This window comes from Electrona antarctica (assembly GCF_951216825.1).
Source record: "Electrona antarctica genome assembly, chromosome: 2".
Taxonomy (NCBI): domain Eukaryota; kingdom Metazoa; phylum Chordata; class Actinopteri; order Myctophiformes; family Myctophidae; genus Electrona; species Electrona antarctica.
This window is the reverse complement of record NC_136807.1, coordinates 62523868-62539260: the sequence shown is the minus strand read 5'-3', so window position 1 is coordinate 62539260 and position 15393 is coordinate 62523868. Positions and strand designations below refer to the sequence as shown.

Sequence of the window (15393 nt, the reverse complement as noted above, 5' to 3'; positions counted from 1 at the left end):
TGTCGAGGTGCCAACGTGCGCCTTGCACACAAGTAGGCCATGTGGCCATACGTGGCCTACTTGTGTGTAAGCAGAGCGCGCAAGTACTGCTACTAACTAATTGTCTATTACAACTGCTGTTCTAAAATGCTTTAGACCCGTTATTGACCTTATACCTTATACCAAAGTTGAAACATCAACAGCCAATAAGGGACCACCATTATTACCCTGACATACATACATATACATGTACGTACGTACGTACGTACGTACGTACGTACGTACGTACGTACGTACGTACGTACGTACGTACATACATACATACGTACATACGTACATACATACATATACATACATACATACATACGTACGTACGTACGTACATACATACATACATACAGACATACAGACATACATACATACTTATAAGGTATGCCATCTGGTGGCTAATGAACCAAACACACATTCTCAGAAGTTGAAGCAGTTTTAGAGGACCCACTTTTAGGCCAGTGCAACAGAGCATGCTTTTGCCTTTTTTAAAACCTTACCCATTTTAACCAAATACATACATACATACATACATAAATACATACGTACATACATACATACATACATACATACATACATACATACATACGTACATACGTACATAAGTACATACATACATACATACATACATACATACAGTACATACATTAGGAAAACCCCGACATAGCGAGTGCGTTGATGCGTTCCCATGGGACAGTGTTGTCCGCCATAGAGCACACATGAACGCAAGACACGCCCACAGGCAAGTGATAGGTCAAGTTTACATACCGAACTTCATACTCCACCAGTCAGAGATGATGCCGTTGATGCTGTTATATTGGTTATTATTAAGATCTGAAGGAGCCTATGGTGTGCACATCTCAGAATCCATGATGATGATTGAACCTGCTGCTTTTTTGTACCCTTCTGCATACAGTATAACAGACAATGAGGTTATGCTCTAGCTGTAGCGACTAGTTTTATATAATATACATTAGGGCGTGTTCCTTTTTTATGTACAGTAATATGTAAATGTGCCTTGTTTTCAGATAAAAGACACTTTCAAATGTTTTTGAAGCTTGCTCGTAACATTGTTGGCTTATAATACTTTTGATGCACTGTTGTTGTTCTGCTATATATATATATATATATATATATATATATATATATATATATATATATCAATAGTATGTTGCAAGTGTACTTGCAATTATTCAACACATTAAAAAACGAGTAAATACAAGAAAACAACAAACAACAAACAACACTTTTATGTGGGTGTGCTTGTGTTTCTATAATGAAGCTCTTGTCATACTGTTCACACTAAACAACAGATTTATCTTTCATAATGTGTGCACTCATGACGTTTTTGGTTGCTTGAAGTAGTGAAACTCTTTCCAAACTGACCACAAGAATGACATTGAATATTGAGACTTGTTTACTTCAATCTGCAGCATAATGTTGGTGTGACATGTTCCTCAAAGACAATACAGTATAACAACTGTATCATAAGACACAAACGTCCACCCACCCCCTGGGAATTATGTTGAATTCATAAATAGTACACTAACACCAGCCTTCAAATATATACATTGAACATAGCCCACTATATATTATTATGCCCTGTAAAATGCACTTCAAATAAAGTTGCAATGTACATCTTCAACATCTTCAACAGTTTAGCCATCTTCATTTTTCAATTGCTTAAAAACGTCCACAATCTATCATCTGGTTATGTGGATATACATGTGCTGATGTTTCTCGTTATTACAACTTACAATTTAGCAGACGCTCTTAATCCAGAGCGATTTACATTAAGCAAGAACAAAAAAGCATGGGAATACATCACATATATAAAATGCATTTATCATGAAACATGCGTAAGCTAAGACCGTAACTAGAACATATCTATATAATGACACTATACATATAAACTATACATACTATACTATGCTATACATATGTACTATGAAGTGCTATGACTACATACCATGCAATTATTGTGCTGTCTACATGACATGCTATAAGTCTGTTTCAAATTCTATCTAAAGGATATAATTAAGCTTTGTTATACTGTTCACACTAAACAGATGTATTGTTCACATGTGTGGGCTCATGACTTTTCAGTTGCTTGAAGTAGTAAAACTCTCCCACAAGGGAACAGGTTAAATCCAGTGTGTATGAGTCCTGAAGTGATGCTTATTGGTATCTTTAGAAAATGCAAGTCACAGTATTCACCAGCACATTGTCTGTCCTGATGAAGGTCTAAGCGACCGAAACGTTGAGGGGTTTATTCAGCTATTAGTGTAGATTTCCGTCCTACACACACAATAATAACCCATGAATGGAGAATTTACGTCATATGTGTCTGAGCAAATTGACATGTTACGTTATGATGATGTCAAATGATAAGATTGCCCCTCACTTCACACGGGTGTGATTTTGTTTGTGAATAAATCATAACCAGAGGAGACTCGGTGAAAGGAAGACTGGTTCCATGTATTCTAACATCTCTAACTGTTGTATAGTATTCTGTGCCATATCCTGGTACCTATTACATAATGATTTTCACGATTTCAACCAATGATCTGGTGTGCAGTCATAGTTAAGGCTGACAAGGCCTGCTCTGCTGGAAACATTGGGAAAAAACGTTATGGCTATTTTTGTATATATGTTGTATTATTTGACTGTGTGATATGTTTCAATTTCTCATCAGGACAGTAGGTTGTGTAGGCTGTCAATACAAAAATTAGACATTGGCTGATCTCATAACCCATGGCAAAGTTGATGTTTATTGAATTCTTTGTACAAACAATGGTTATACATCGTTTGGAAGGAAAGGTTTTGTGAGTGCATTCTTGACTTGGTGTTGCTCACACGTGTTCTGTATATCGTGGAAGCATTTATTGACAGCCTAGGTGAGCCTACACAACCTACTGACGAGAAATCTAGTTCACATCACACAGTCAAACAGTTATACAAAATAGGCTATATACAAAAATAGACAGACAGACAGACAGACAGACAGACAGACAGACAGACAGACAGACAAATGTATAGATTCACTTTTGGAATTTATCTGACGGTGGGGATCGAACAAAGCAATGAGGGTTCAGAAGTAAAACCATTGGGAATTAAAATACAAAACAATCTATCATGGACAGCTCATACCACAGATCCCTCTGAAGATCAGAAGACTGCAGATCACACAAAATAATGCAGTAGAAATGGTCTTAAGATGTGGGTATGAAATATGGCTATAACCTTTTTCTATTTATGTTTCTGGCAGATAAGGCCTCTCATTCTGTGGACCTGAATGACCAAATTAATAGAAAAATCACAAACCAAAAGTATAATAGCGTTACATCACAGGTCCTCTCAAATGTTGGGTGACTGATCCCTGACTACTAACCTCTCTGTCAGTCAAGGATTTGACAAAGAACCTCTGAATCAGGATTATGTCTCCTTGTCATGGTGAAATAGTCCGATGCCGCTGCAGACAGTGGTGTATACATTTCGGTCACTTGAAAATAGCTTGAAGATCTGCTATTTTCAAAAGATTTGTATGCATTTCAAAAGTGAAATGGGAAATGGGACATTCTGCACAATGAGTCGTTTGGTACTTTAAAGTACATTTTGTTACCAATACTGTTTTGTTACTCAAGTAAATTTTGAATTCAGGACTTTTGCTTTTTTATTTTTTATCCCAATGTTGCAGTGAGTGAGTAAGTTAAATGTTGAGTTCCCATGGGGGGAAAGACAGGGTGAGGGGTGGGATCACACAGGGACATTGTATCCAAAATGTATCAAACTGTCTGCGAGAAAGTGTGTGTTCCACTGTTCCCAAGGGCGGGGGGGTGGTGGAGTGGGGTGCTATGTCAGTGGCTTTCAACCAGTGGTCCGGGGACCACCAGTGGTCCTTGAGGGGGTTGTAAGTGGTCCCGAGCTATAAATGATGAAGAGTTGGTAAACAATATGAAAAGGGTTCAAAACTACTGTTGTATGTGTTCTCACTCACTCACACACACACACACACACACACACACGCGCGCGCGCACGCACGCACACGCACAGGCACAGGCACGGACGCACGTCTAATTTATAGTCACGTAAACTATTGCTGTGCAGTATGAGTCAACGCAGCTCAGACTGATATGAGAAGACTGCAGATATGTTTGACCAAAAATAAAAACTAGCGTGGGAAGCCAATCTTTTATTTTTAGGGCAGTTCAATTGTGGAATTCGTCACTATAGCTGGGATTGCTTTTTATTGAGTGATTCATTGTTATTTTGTGATTTATTGTTTTGCTTTCTTTAGTTTTCAGTTTGTTGGGGTTTGTATGCGGTCAGGCGTTTGGCTGGCTCACGTTGTGTATATTCTGTCGTGTGCTATGTTAATTGTCAAGTGTCTGGATATGACATTCTTTAGACTTTGTTTTGATTTACTTACTGGCTGGCTCCATTTATTATTTTGTGTGTATTATGAACAGTAAATGGTTTTGGGGAAATAGTTTAACAACATACAGTAGGTTACCATAGCACCAGGTAAATATGTTCATTCTGTACCGTTACTGGTTGTATGAGTCCTGAAGTGATGCTTATTGGCATCTTTAGATAAAATGCACTTAAGAGGCAAGTAAGTTACAGTATTCGCCAGCACATTGTCTGTCCTGATGAAGGTCTAAGCGACCGAAACGTCGACCTAATAAAGAGCAAAACATTTTGGCAAGTGTATATCAGTGTGCAGGACCTCTTCTTTGTCTTTCAAAGATACCATTTTCACAGTATTCGCCCAGAAACAGATTTGGGAAGTGGTAATGCAAATAGGAGTGACACAGATGTGAAATTGTGTTTATTTTGGAATGTATTTTGGATATGGATGACAAAGAGAATGGTTATTGCATTTTACTTTGTATTTGGGATGTGATTTTGAACCACAGTTAAGGTCCACAGGGCATGCTCTGCCTGAAACATTGGGGGAAAACTGTTATGGGTTATGGTTTTTTGTATATACTTCTTCACTTTTCTGGCCTCACCTTTATCTTCTCGCTATGGGGTGATCAGCCAAATCACAAGCCAATGTTTTTGTTCACACAAACACACAAAGCTGGGCATAAGCTAGTGCCCCTCAAAAAATATATATAGTGCAATTACAACCGCAGCATGAAGAGTGCTTAAATGCTTTAGGGTTGGATGTTTACACGTCAAGGCGTCCATTTTCCCGTATTGAAAAATGCACATGCATGTGAAGTGAGGGACGCTCTTATCGCCATACATCATCATACATCACATTCCGTGCTCAACCAATCAAATCCCAAATGTCATCCCGGCCAATCACACTTTTTGAGGGGCGCTAGCATAGTTCAATGTTTGTTTTAAAAACGCCATTGACAATGAAGGGAACATTTACGTCATCTTGTCCCTAACACAAAAATGAAATGCCATTAACAATAAAGATAATTTAATGTTTGTTTTGTCACCGTTTGTTTTACATCGCTGTTACATCACCTAATCAACATGAGTTAGACTTTAATATATTAGCGCCCCTCACTTCACACGGGTGTGATTTTTTTGTCCTCACTTTTGGCTTCAATGTTTGTGTTTCCACAGACACCAAAAGCTGGGCATAGGGATGGGCTAGCGCCCCTCAAAAAACATATATCGCTGCTGCTCAGTGCTGAGGGAGGCATACTATGGTCCGACGGAGCATTGGTTCGACATGCGTCCGCACCTCGGACTAGCGCCTGCTCCCGTGCTTGTAGTTATGGTTAGGTTAGGGTTTGAGGTGGGTTGTCGTGTTTCGGACCAATGACTAGTCGGACCAAACACATGCACTCCAGTGCTGAAGCCTCTGGAAGCTGAACCTCTGGCTGTTAGAGTGGCCAACTTTATCCAGATTGGGGTTGCAGGCAAACTGGATCATAGGAGGAGGGCCACACAGGAGGATGAGGGTGGCGTCGCTGGGTGGAGGCAGGTGGTCCCTCACCATCTTGTCACTGATAAAGCCTTGGCTGTATTCCCAGTCCTCGGGTGCCCGGTCCACGGTGAACCACAGCTTAAAGCGGTCAGGGTTGACGGCCGCAATCTCCTCCAACTCCGGTCGAAGCAAGATGTCTTTCTCGGTCTGGTTGGCGAAGAGGAGGTGACACACGGTGGTGTCCCGAGGATCCTTCGCCACCGCTGTGATGATCTGCAGCATGGGAGTGATCCCCGTACCTCCAGCAATCAAGCCCACTCGTGTGGCTTTCTTTATCACAGCTGGTGACTTCCTATCCTTTTGGATAGCAAACGTGCCGTGGCCCCTGTAGACCAGGGGTTCTCAACGTTTTTGGCCGGGGACCCCCGAAAATGCTTTGGCAACGTCTCGGGACCCCCGCCCCGCCCCCCAATATAAATTGACTGCTACAATAACCTTAAACCATTTTGGGCGGGAACCCCTTTTGGTGTTTTAAGCATTGTTATAATTTAGCTATTTAAAAATAGCAGATCTACAAGCTCATAGCGCGCCACCGAGTGGCGCGCTACGAGCTTGTAGGTCTGCTATTTTTGAAAAATCGTGATTTAAAAAAAATCTATTTTTTTTAAAAATAATTTGGGGACCCCCTAAAATAATTTGGCGACCCCCCGAGGGGTCGCGACCCACGGGTTGAGAACCCCTGCTGTAGACGATCGGGCCACCGGGCCCTCTGAAGTCGATCGTGTCATTGATCTTGAGGCTCTCCAAATACTGACTCATTGATTGATTGATTGATTGAGAATTTATTAACAGTTTGCAGAATTACAGTACATTTCAAGCACAAACTCAATACAAAGGCTGTTAACTGTGAGTGGACGACCCAATTAAGCATTACACTTGTTTCCAATAGGGTCCACCATGTTCAAATCATCAAAACATTTAGAGACGTACAAATAAGACACTTCTATAGACAGAACAGGAATTCATCATAAAGGAGGTAAAAAGGGAAAAGAAACATGTGACCAGATTTGATCGAAGGACTGCCATTGGATTTTTTTCATTTTTGTTTTTATCATGTCATATGAAAGCAGGGAATCATAGCTTCAAATTGACATATTGGTTGTGCAGTTTGACCCACTAGTTTTTTAGATATGGCTTATAGAGTAATGTCTTGCAGAGATACAGCATTCTGAGAATTTGGTCTTCAAAGATGCAGTTCCACGGTCAGTGGCATTTGGGGGTGCTGTTTCCTCTTCATTGCTAAAATGAGGTACTCTACCCCCCCAGGCGGGGGCAGTATTGAGTCGAAAACAAGAGTGAAGCTATAGTTATTAATTCTGGGTCAGGGTATAGTAAGGAAATGAGCCTTTATAAAATTGTCAAATTCAAAAAAGTAGTAGGCCTATACTATAAATTACCCAATTGATTTACTTAAGTTAAAGTACTACTACCCTATTCATACTAATGCATATAAGGTTGAAGTGGTTAATGTATGTTTTATAATAATTATCAAAATCTACAAAGTAACTATAGTAACTGGAAAATGTCAATGTTTTAGAGCACCTATATTATGTTATTGGGGTAGATTCAAATAGTAGTCAAAGTTGAATCCCTTTGTTCTCAATAGAGGGGAACAAAAACAAAGATACACAGCGTATTTGTAGCTTTGAATCTGTGTAGGTGAAGTTGAAACCAGTTCATCTTTGTAGCTCTGTAGCTTTGTGTCTTTTGCAACAGCTATACAAACGCTTACATTGACAGAATGGTAGACAGCATCTTTGCATCTGCCTGGCCTGGACTGTTAGCCGTTAGCTCCTGCCGCTAGCCGAATAGTACTAAGCCCGTTTTCAGCTAAATGCGGAAATGTCCAGGCTAAATAACTTATCGACGGGAGTCGTGTTAATATTATTTACTCGTCAATGTCATGTTCACTCCAAATAAACAAGTATTATGCACTTGATGCGGAGAGCCATCTTATAGAAGAGTTGCGATATTGAGGGGGCAGAAAACAGCCCGGTCACGTGGTTCATGTACTTGCACGAGCCCATAGACTGCAATGCATTCCGTAAACTTCCGGTTGTAAGAAGGTTATGTAGAAGAGCCGCCATTGACTGACAGACTAACAGACAGACTGGCCCCATGAAGTAAACGGAGTTTGCGTAACTCTGATGAAGTAAAGCTTCATTCACGTTAATCATAATAGCATAATAATAATATCCGTTTCTCAAACAAATCTGAGAAATCCCAACGGCAAATATTCGGTAAAACAGCGACCCCTATTGTTCCAACAAAACAAGCAAGGATGAAGAGGCCTTAATGTTTATTAAATAAACATTTTTGTAATGTACTTAGACTAGTATTTAAGGTAGAAATACATAACGTGACTCAGGCCATTTACCTTATAATATATACACACACAATATATACAATAATTACACCAGGAATAATCACAGCAAACATTACAATCCACACAGCAAACAACACAGCAAACAATTCCTGGTATAACATCCTATTAACATCCTATTACAATCTGGCTGGTGTCTTTGACTTTGTTGGGCGTGATGGTGGGCTGGGTGGTGGCTTAGGACATGTTGTGTCTTTGGCATAGTCCTCACAAAACTCTCGGATGTGTTTGTACAGATAGGCCTGCCTCTCTCTGTCCAGTCCTGCTGGTTGTAGAGTGGGAAATCCATGCTTTGGTGGCAGGACGTTGACGTCACGAAGCAGTTGGAACTTCACCTCTTCTCGTCGTTTCTTGGCAAACACTATGCCAGGCTTGTTGGCATCAAAGCTGCATGTGATGAAATATTAAATTATGTAAGTAGTGGTTGTTATAGGGTTGAAACACAAGTTTTTATATAATTGAAAAGTGTCAATAAATACATACAAATGTTTAAATATAAAATAAACCCACCGGAAATGCTGGTACTGTTTGATGTGCTCCAGTGGGCGGAAGTATGGTTGGAGGAATTTCTGCCAGTCATAGCAGTGCACCATCACACGGCCATCCTCTGTTCCAACCAGCTGTGCGATGTTGGGCTTTGAGCTGTTGTTCACCATTGCAGCGATGTCAGCCAGGTTGTGGGCGTCTGACTTATGGAAGATCTTCTTGAACTGACCGAAGTAGCAGTCAGGAGCAAATTTTGTGTGACCTACAATCAAAAAGTGGAGCCCGAGTTGATGATGCAGTTTGTGTATCGTGCGCCAGGCACAATACCACAAGACAAACTTGTTTTTATTCTGGCCACAGCAGTTGTCACAGTGAAGATCCACGTCCGTCTCTCCCAGCCCATAATTACAGAAGAAGTGGTGTACATAGCTAATGACTGAATTGCTCCCTTTGCCACATGTCATGCCTTCATCTACAAGGTAGTTGACCTGTTCTGGTATCCCTTCACAGCATATACCAAAAATTCCACACTTGCGTGGAGTTTTGAAAAATATCTCTCCTGGCTGGTGATGGCGATGTGGATACAAGATCTGTAAGAAAATAGCAAATTAGGCTGTTATTATTTTTTGTATTTTCAGACTGACAAATCTGTTTTATCTTTTTTCTTTTAATTGAGTTTACCTGTTGAGCAAAGTCAAAGGAATAGTGCATCTTGAAGTCCCTGCTTGCAGGTGGAACAGGGCCGTTCAGCAGATGCAGATCCTGATCTGTGCAAATCTCTTTGCAGTCTCTGCGCATGCAGTTGTATAGGTCTCGCTCGCCCTTAACCAGGGACAAGTGCTCAAGCTGTACATATAGGCCCTCATTTATCAATCGAGTGTAAAATCTGGCCCAAATTCGAGTGTAGGATTCGTAGTACACCCACGTCGGGTCGGCATTTACAAAGTGATCGCAGACAGCTGTTTCTTCCTTAATTTCGTTCGGACGTTTATAAATGTGACGGCTGAAATCTATCTGGCACGCCCTATGAAATCAAGCCTCGCCCTCGTTTTTGCGACATGAACAACTGCAGTACGACCTTGGAAACCATAGTTACATGACGAAAAAAGTCAATAAAAAAGTCACCCCCACTCTCATACACACACAGACGCACGCACGCACACGCAACTTGCAAGTCCAAATGGTTTGTTGTCGCCTATCTTAAATAAATAAAGAACGAACACCTGTATGAATTAAATAAAGCTGTAGCTGTAAAGTACCCTGTCTGTTTCTCCTCTCGCCTCGCTTGCCTTGCTGCCCCCCCCACACACACACACACACACACACACACACACACACACACGCACATACGGGCCGTGGCCCAGTCAGTTTAGAGCTGGCCCAACTGAGCCTTGTGCATGCAACTTTCTGGTTAGTAAACCACAGCATGCAAGCCGCCTTTGTTTTAAAATGGTTCCCCAAACCGTTCACAGTTCACACTTCTCTATCGGCCGTGGATGCGCCCCCCCCCCATGCTAATTTGCCCAGTCAATCATTTGATCCGCGCTACGCGCCTGCCGTGTGTTGTTAGTTGTAGCCTATATTAAATTATTAAAGTATTTATTCATTTAATATAGCCTACAACAATATATTACTGAACGAAAATCTGAACCTGCATGTGAACAATGAATTAAATAACAAATAGGCGCACACACACGCTGCTGTTTTCCTCCTCTCCTGTCCTGTCTGTCTCTATCACTGTGGTCCGTTCATGACACCGCGACCATGCACGTTCATGACAATCTATTTAGATTACCTCGCTAGTCGCAGTAGTCAACTGACAATTATGTGCAGCCTAAACCAGCCTCATGTGGCACACTGGCACTGGTGGGCTGGCAGCCTGGCTGGGTGGTTTAGCCTATACCTAACTCCGATGCGGTCAGCGGTCCCCAATTTTGCGCTGGCACGCCGGCACGGCACATTTTGGCATTCGAGCGACGCGTCGGGTTTATTAAACGAGGAGGAGATTGCACATACTGTAACTCCAGAAAGACATCGGCCTGCTGTAGATTCGGCTACAGTATAGGCTACCCAAGTTGGGACTCTCCGCAGCTTCAGCGCTGCACTATACTCTCCATGGAAATATTTCAGCACAGACAGCCCAAATCCTCGCATGTATGCGCTCATCATGCAAAACACTGTTTAAATGGCTTACGCATCTAACTTGCAACATTGTTTTTAAAAGCGCGATTTTAATTGCTTGCTTGTAAAGTTGGAAATCTCCTACTAATTTCATATGACACAAAGACACATCGTTGATGTATTCCTTTCCTTTTTTTTCTCTTTTTTTTTTACATTTAGCCCATATACATACCTATACAGTTTTATATAAACATTTTAGGAGTGAATACATATGTTTCGATGCCTGTGACAGCCTCTCAGCTGTCAAACAATGCTGCTCCGCTGTTCTACGACAAAAAACAGGTGAGGACAAAGCGTACGACAGCTCCCGACCAGACGTGAGTTTTGTCTTGGCAAAAGATCATTTTCAATCTTTGGCGCAAATGGTAAATGCCGAAAATTGCGGTAATTTCGGCGTACGCCCATATTTTGGCGTACGCACGGTTGATAAATGAGGGCCTAAGTGTGTCAAGGTTCAAGGTTTCTTTATTTTGTCTCCCAAGGGAGAAATTTGTCTTGGACCCCAAGGACCCGTCCTGCAGCATACAGATACAAAACAATACAGTACAATACAATACAATACACAATACAAGACAACAAAGGTACACGGTGACCCGTACAACATTAAAAAGAAAAGAAAACACACACCAACATACCTAGTGCAAAAGAAGAAGAACATCACCTCATAACCTTTGACCCCTACCCTGTCTGCTCTCTGCAAGGACTCTGTTAAGGAGTGTGATTGACAGAGGGACAAAGGAATGCTTGTACCTATTATATTTGCACGCATGGACCTCGTACCTCCTACCTGATGGCATTAGCCGATATTCAGGGTATAGTACATGGGAGGGGTCAGACACAATTTTCTTAACCTGTCCAATGGTGGCCTGCTCAAAAATGACCTGGGGGGTGATCGGAGGTGTAGACATACCCATGATCTTCCCTGCCATTTTGGCTAATCTAAGGATCTCAGATTTGTATTTCACAGTTAGGTTTCCAAACCAACTGGTGATACCATACCTTAGAATAGACTCTATACTAGCTCTGTAGAAAATCAGCATTATGTTTCTACTTACACCAAAAAGTCTGAGCCGACGGAGAAAGTGAAGGCGTTGGTGTACCTTTGCACACATACTTGTCACATGGGAGTGCCAGCTTATATCACAATCCATGTGCACTCCTAGATATTTATAGGAGGTGACCTGTTTGATGTCATGATCATGTATGGTGATCGTGGTGTGGTCACCTATAGACCTGGGATCCACTACAATCTCCTCAGTTTTCCTTACATTAACTTGTAAGTGATGTTCATCACACCAGGTTACAAACCTGTCCACTCCAGTTGTATGGCTACTGGTGTTACCTTCACTTGTGAGTAAACTAAGTATAACAGTGTCGTCAGAGAACTTGACTACACACTGATTGGACTGTGAGCTGACAGTCGTTTGTGTATAGGGTAAACAAAAGGGAGGAACTAACTGTCCCCTGGGGGGCCCCTGTACTGCTTACTGCTCTATCAGAGAGCGCCAAATTAAATCTCACCTGTTGTGGCCTGTTAGATAGAAAGGAGAAATACCATCTAATCAGAACTGGATTCACCTTCATCTCAGATAACTTACGAAGAAGAATGTCTGGATGGATTGTATTAAAGGCTGAGCTAAAATCAACAAAGAGAAGTCTTGCATATGTTTTTGCTCCCTCTAAGTGCTTCAATACACGGTGTGTTAGTGTGGAAATCGCATCACTAGTTCCCCGATTCCGTGCATAAGCAAATTGATGTGGATCTAGTGATCGCTCCGTTTCCTTTCGGAGCTCCTCAGTTAGGATTCTCTCCAGGGATTTGACCACATTGGAGGTTAATGCTACTGGCCGATAGTCATTGTTCTCTTGTGGACAGGGCTTCTTTGGGACTGGAACTATAATAGATTTTTTCCAGATTTCTGGCACAGTATAGGTGTCTAAGGATAGCTGAAATAGACGCTGCCATGCAGGAGTTAATTCCTCTGCACATGTTTTTAATAAAAAAGCACACATTCCATCCGGACCTGTTGCCTTGTTGGTCTGCATAGATTTAAACACCTTAGTTACAGAACCTGGGTCTATTGTTATCCCGACATCATTATAGGGTAGGGCATTTAATACATCCCAGCATTCTCTGACAGTATCAGTCTCAAACCGCATGAAGAACTCACTTAGCTCATTTGCCCTTGCGCTCTCATTCTGAGAAGCCATGGGCTTCTTAGTGGGTTCCATGTTCGTCATTTTCCTAATAGAGTCCCAAAGTCTCTTGATGTTGGAGTTAGCTAACTGCTGCTCTGCACGCTCTTTATGCTGCCTCCTGGATTCTCTCAGCTGTTGATTGAGGTCCTTTTCCGCAGCCCTCATAGCTGCTGTGTCCCCTGTCCTAAAGGCTGTCTTCTTTCGCCTAATGCAGTCCTTTATTCCCCTTGTGATATAGGGTTTATTGTTTGGATATTTTGTTATGGTTTTCTGGGGTATTATTGAGTCCACACAGAAGGTGATGTAAGCGGTTATTGACTCTGTGGCTATGTTGATATCTGCATCATGAAGGAAGACATCCCAGTCTGTACAGAGAAAGCACCCCTTCAGCTCCTCCACTGCATCACCAGACCACACATGGACAGTTTTTGTGACTGGTTTACTGGATTTAAATACAGACTTATATGTGGGGGTGAGATAAATAGTCATATGATCGGAGGTGATCCGATCAGAGTGATCAGAGGCTAGTGGGGCCATAGCTCTGGCTGTATAAGCCCCCTTGATATTACCGAAACATTTGTCCAGAGTGTTATTTTTTCTCGTGGGACACTTGACATATTGTTGGAAGCCAGGTAAATATTTCTCTAGTGGGCAGTGATTAAGATCACCCAGAACCAGCATAGGTGCGTCAGGCTTGTTCTGAAGATGACGGTGTACACAGTCTGCGATCTGGCTAGCTGCACTGGCTGCCCTCGCATTCGGTGGTACATATACAACACACACAAAGATGTTGGAAAATTCCCGCGGTAGATAATAGGGTCTCAACGTGACGCACAGCAACTCCAGGTCAGGGTTACATATCATGTCTCTGATCGCATAGTTCCGACACCAACTGTCTTTAATATAAACACAGAGACCCCCACCTGTTTGCTTCTCAGAGCGAGCCTTGTCTCTGTCAGAGCGTATGTGTGAGAACCCTTCTACCTGTATAAAACTGTCCGGGATGTCCTTGTCAAACCAGGTCTCCGTAACAACAAGTAAACCAGACTCACGGTACTCATAGCTGGCTTTTGCGTGTAGACGAAGTTTCCCCAGCTTCTTCCTCAGAGCGCGCGCGTTACACAGTAGTATCGGCGGCAGCGGTAGCTTCTTAGCCCTCCGAATACGCTGCCTAACGCCGCCCTTCCTTCCTCTTTTCCTGGCTCTCCCAGGCTGATGCGGTGCGTGTCCCGGCTGTCTCAGTAGCTCTCCTGGGACCAAGGTTAGCAGGTCCGGCGATGGTCTTATTTCGCCCTCCCGTAGCTGAAGAAGCTCGGTCCCACTGTACACTCGACCTGGTCTCGTATTTGGTCCGCGAGCCAGGCACTTAGCTACCCAGCCAAACAGCACTAGCCAAATTAGTAGCCATCCTAGTTGCCGCTCCAAACTTTTCCATTCCTTTCTCCGCATGGTGCACATTCCTCGTTCGTGTGTGATCAACACTTCAACAGTGTACCAGTCACCACATAAAACAAGGTAAACACCAACAATAAGGACATAAAACAAACCAACAAAAAGTTGCTGCGGAGCCCTTGTGTCCTGTCGCCGCAGAGCAGCGCCACGTCAGCTGTCACGTTTCTCTTCCTCTGCCAGACCGTTACTTCGGTAAACCTGTACAAAAGGGAAAATAAAAAAACAGCACAAGCATAGTGGATTGTTATCCACATGTAATTACTCTTCTATCTCCATCACAATTCCACTGGTACTGTAACCACAAGGACCCTAGAATTCATATTTGTGATCTTGAATCATTTTGACCATTCATAATGATTTACATACCTTGTAATTGTTCTTTTGACACTGCCAACATAAGTCTGACATAGGCTTGGTACACTTTATGTCTGGCAGAAACGTCTTCCAGATGTATCTGAATGAGCTAAGAGACAAAACACGGGCATCTGGAAAAAAAGGACAGATTACATTACATTACATTTAAAAACCATGTACTGCTACATTCAGAGCCAATCAGGCAAAACAGTCGACCAAACGTTCATAGGAGAGCTAACCTGTAGGGGAACTAGCCTTTGCCCAAGTAAACGACTAGGAAGAATATCTAAGCACACACATGCACTGAAGCACACAGCATGCAAGAAAGAGCAAGAGCGACACCGTGAAAAGAGGT

General features: G+C 42.2%; 2 protein-coding genes across 2 annotated transcripts in view; one reads left to right on the top strand and one right to left on the bottom strand.

The window, feature by feature from the left end:
• The window catches only part of LOC306943933 (elongation factor Ts, mitochondrial-like), a gene marked incomplete at both ends in the record, with an annotated part of 292477 nt that overhangs the window by 117010 nt on the left and 160074 nt on the right, over nt 1–15393 (top strand). The window lies entirely within an intron of this gene.
• Nucleotides 5819–9693, bottom strand: LOC306943978 (uncharacterized protein; the record flags this gene model as incomplete). The annotated part of the gene is made up of 5 exons (XM_079530561.1): nt 9534–9693; nt 9192–9442; nt 8877–9114; nt 8490–8753; nt 5819–6308 (listed from the first exon to the last, which is right to left on the bottom strand). Exons 2-5 carry the CDS (start codon nt 9277–9279, stop codon nt 5819–5821), a joined length of 1080 nt encoding a protein of 359 aa, XP_079386687.1. The 5' UTR covers nt 9280–9442; nt 9534–9693.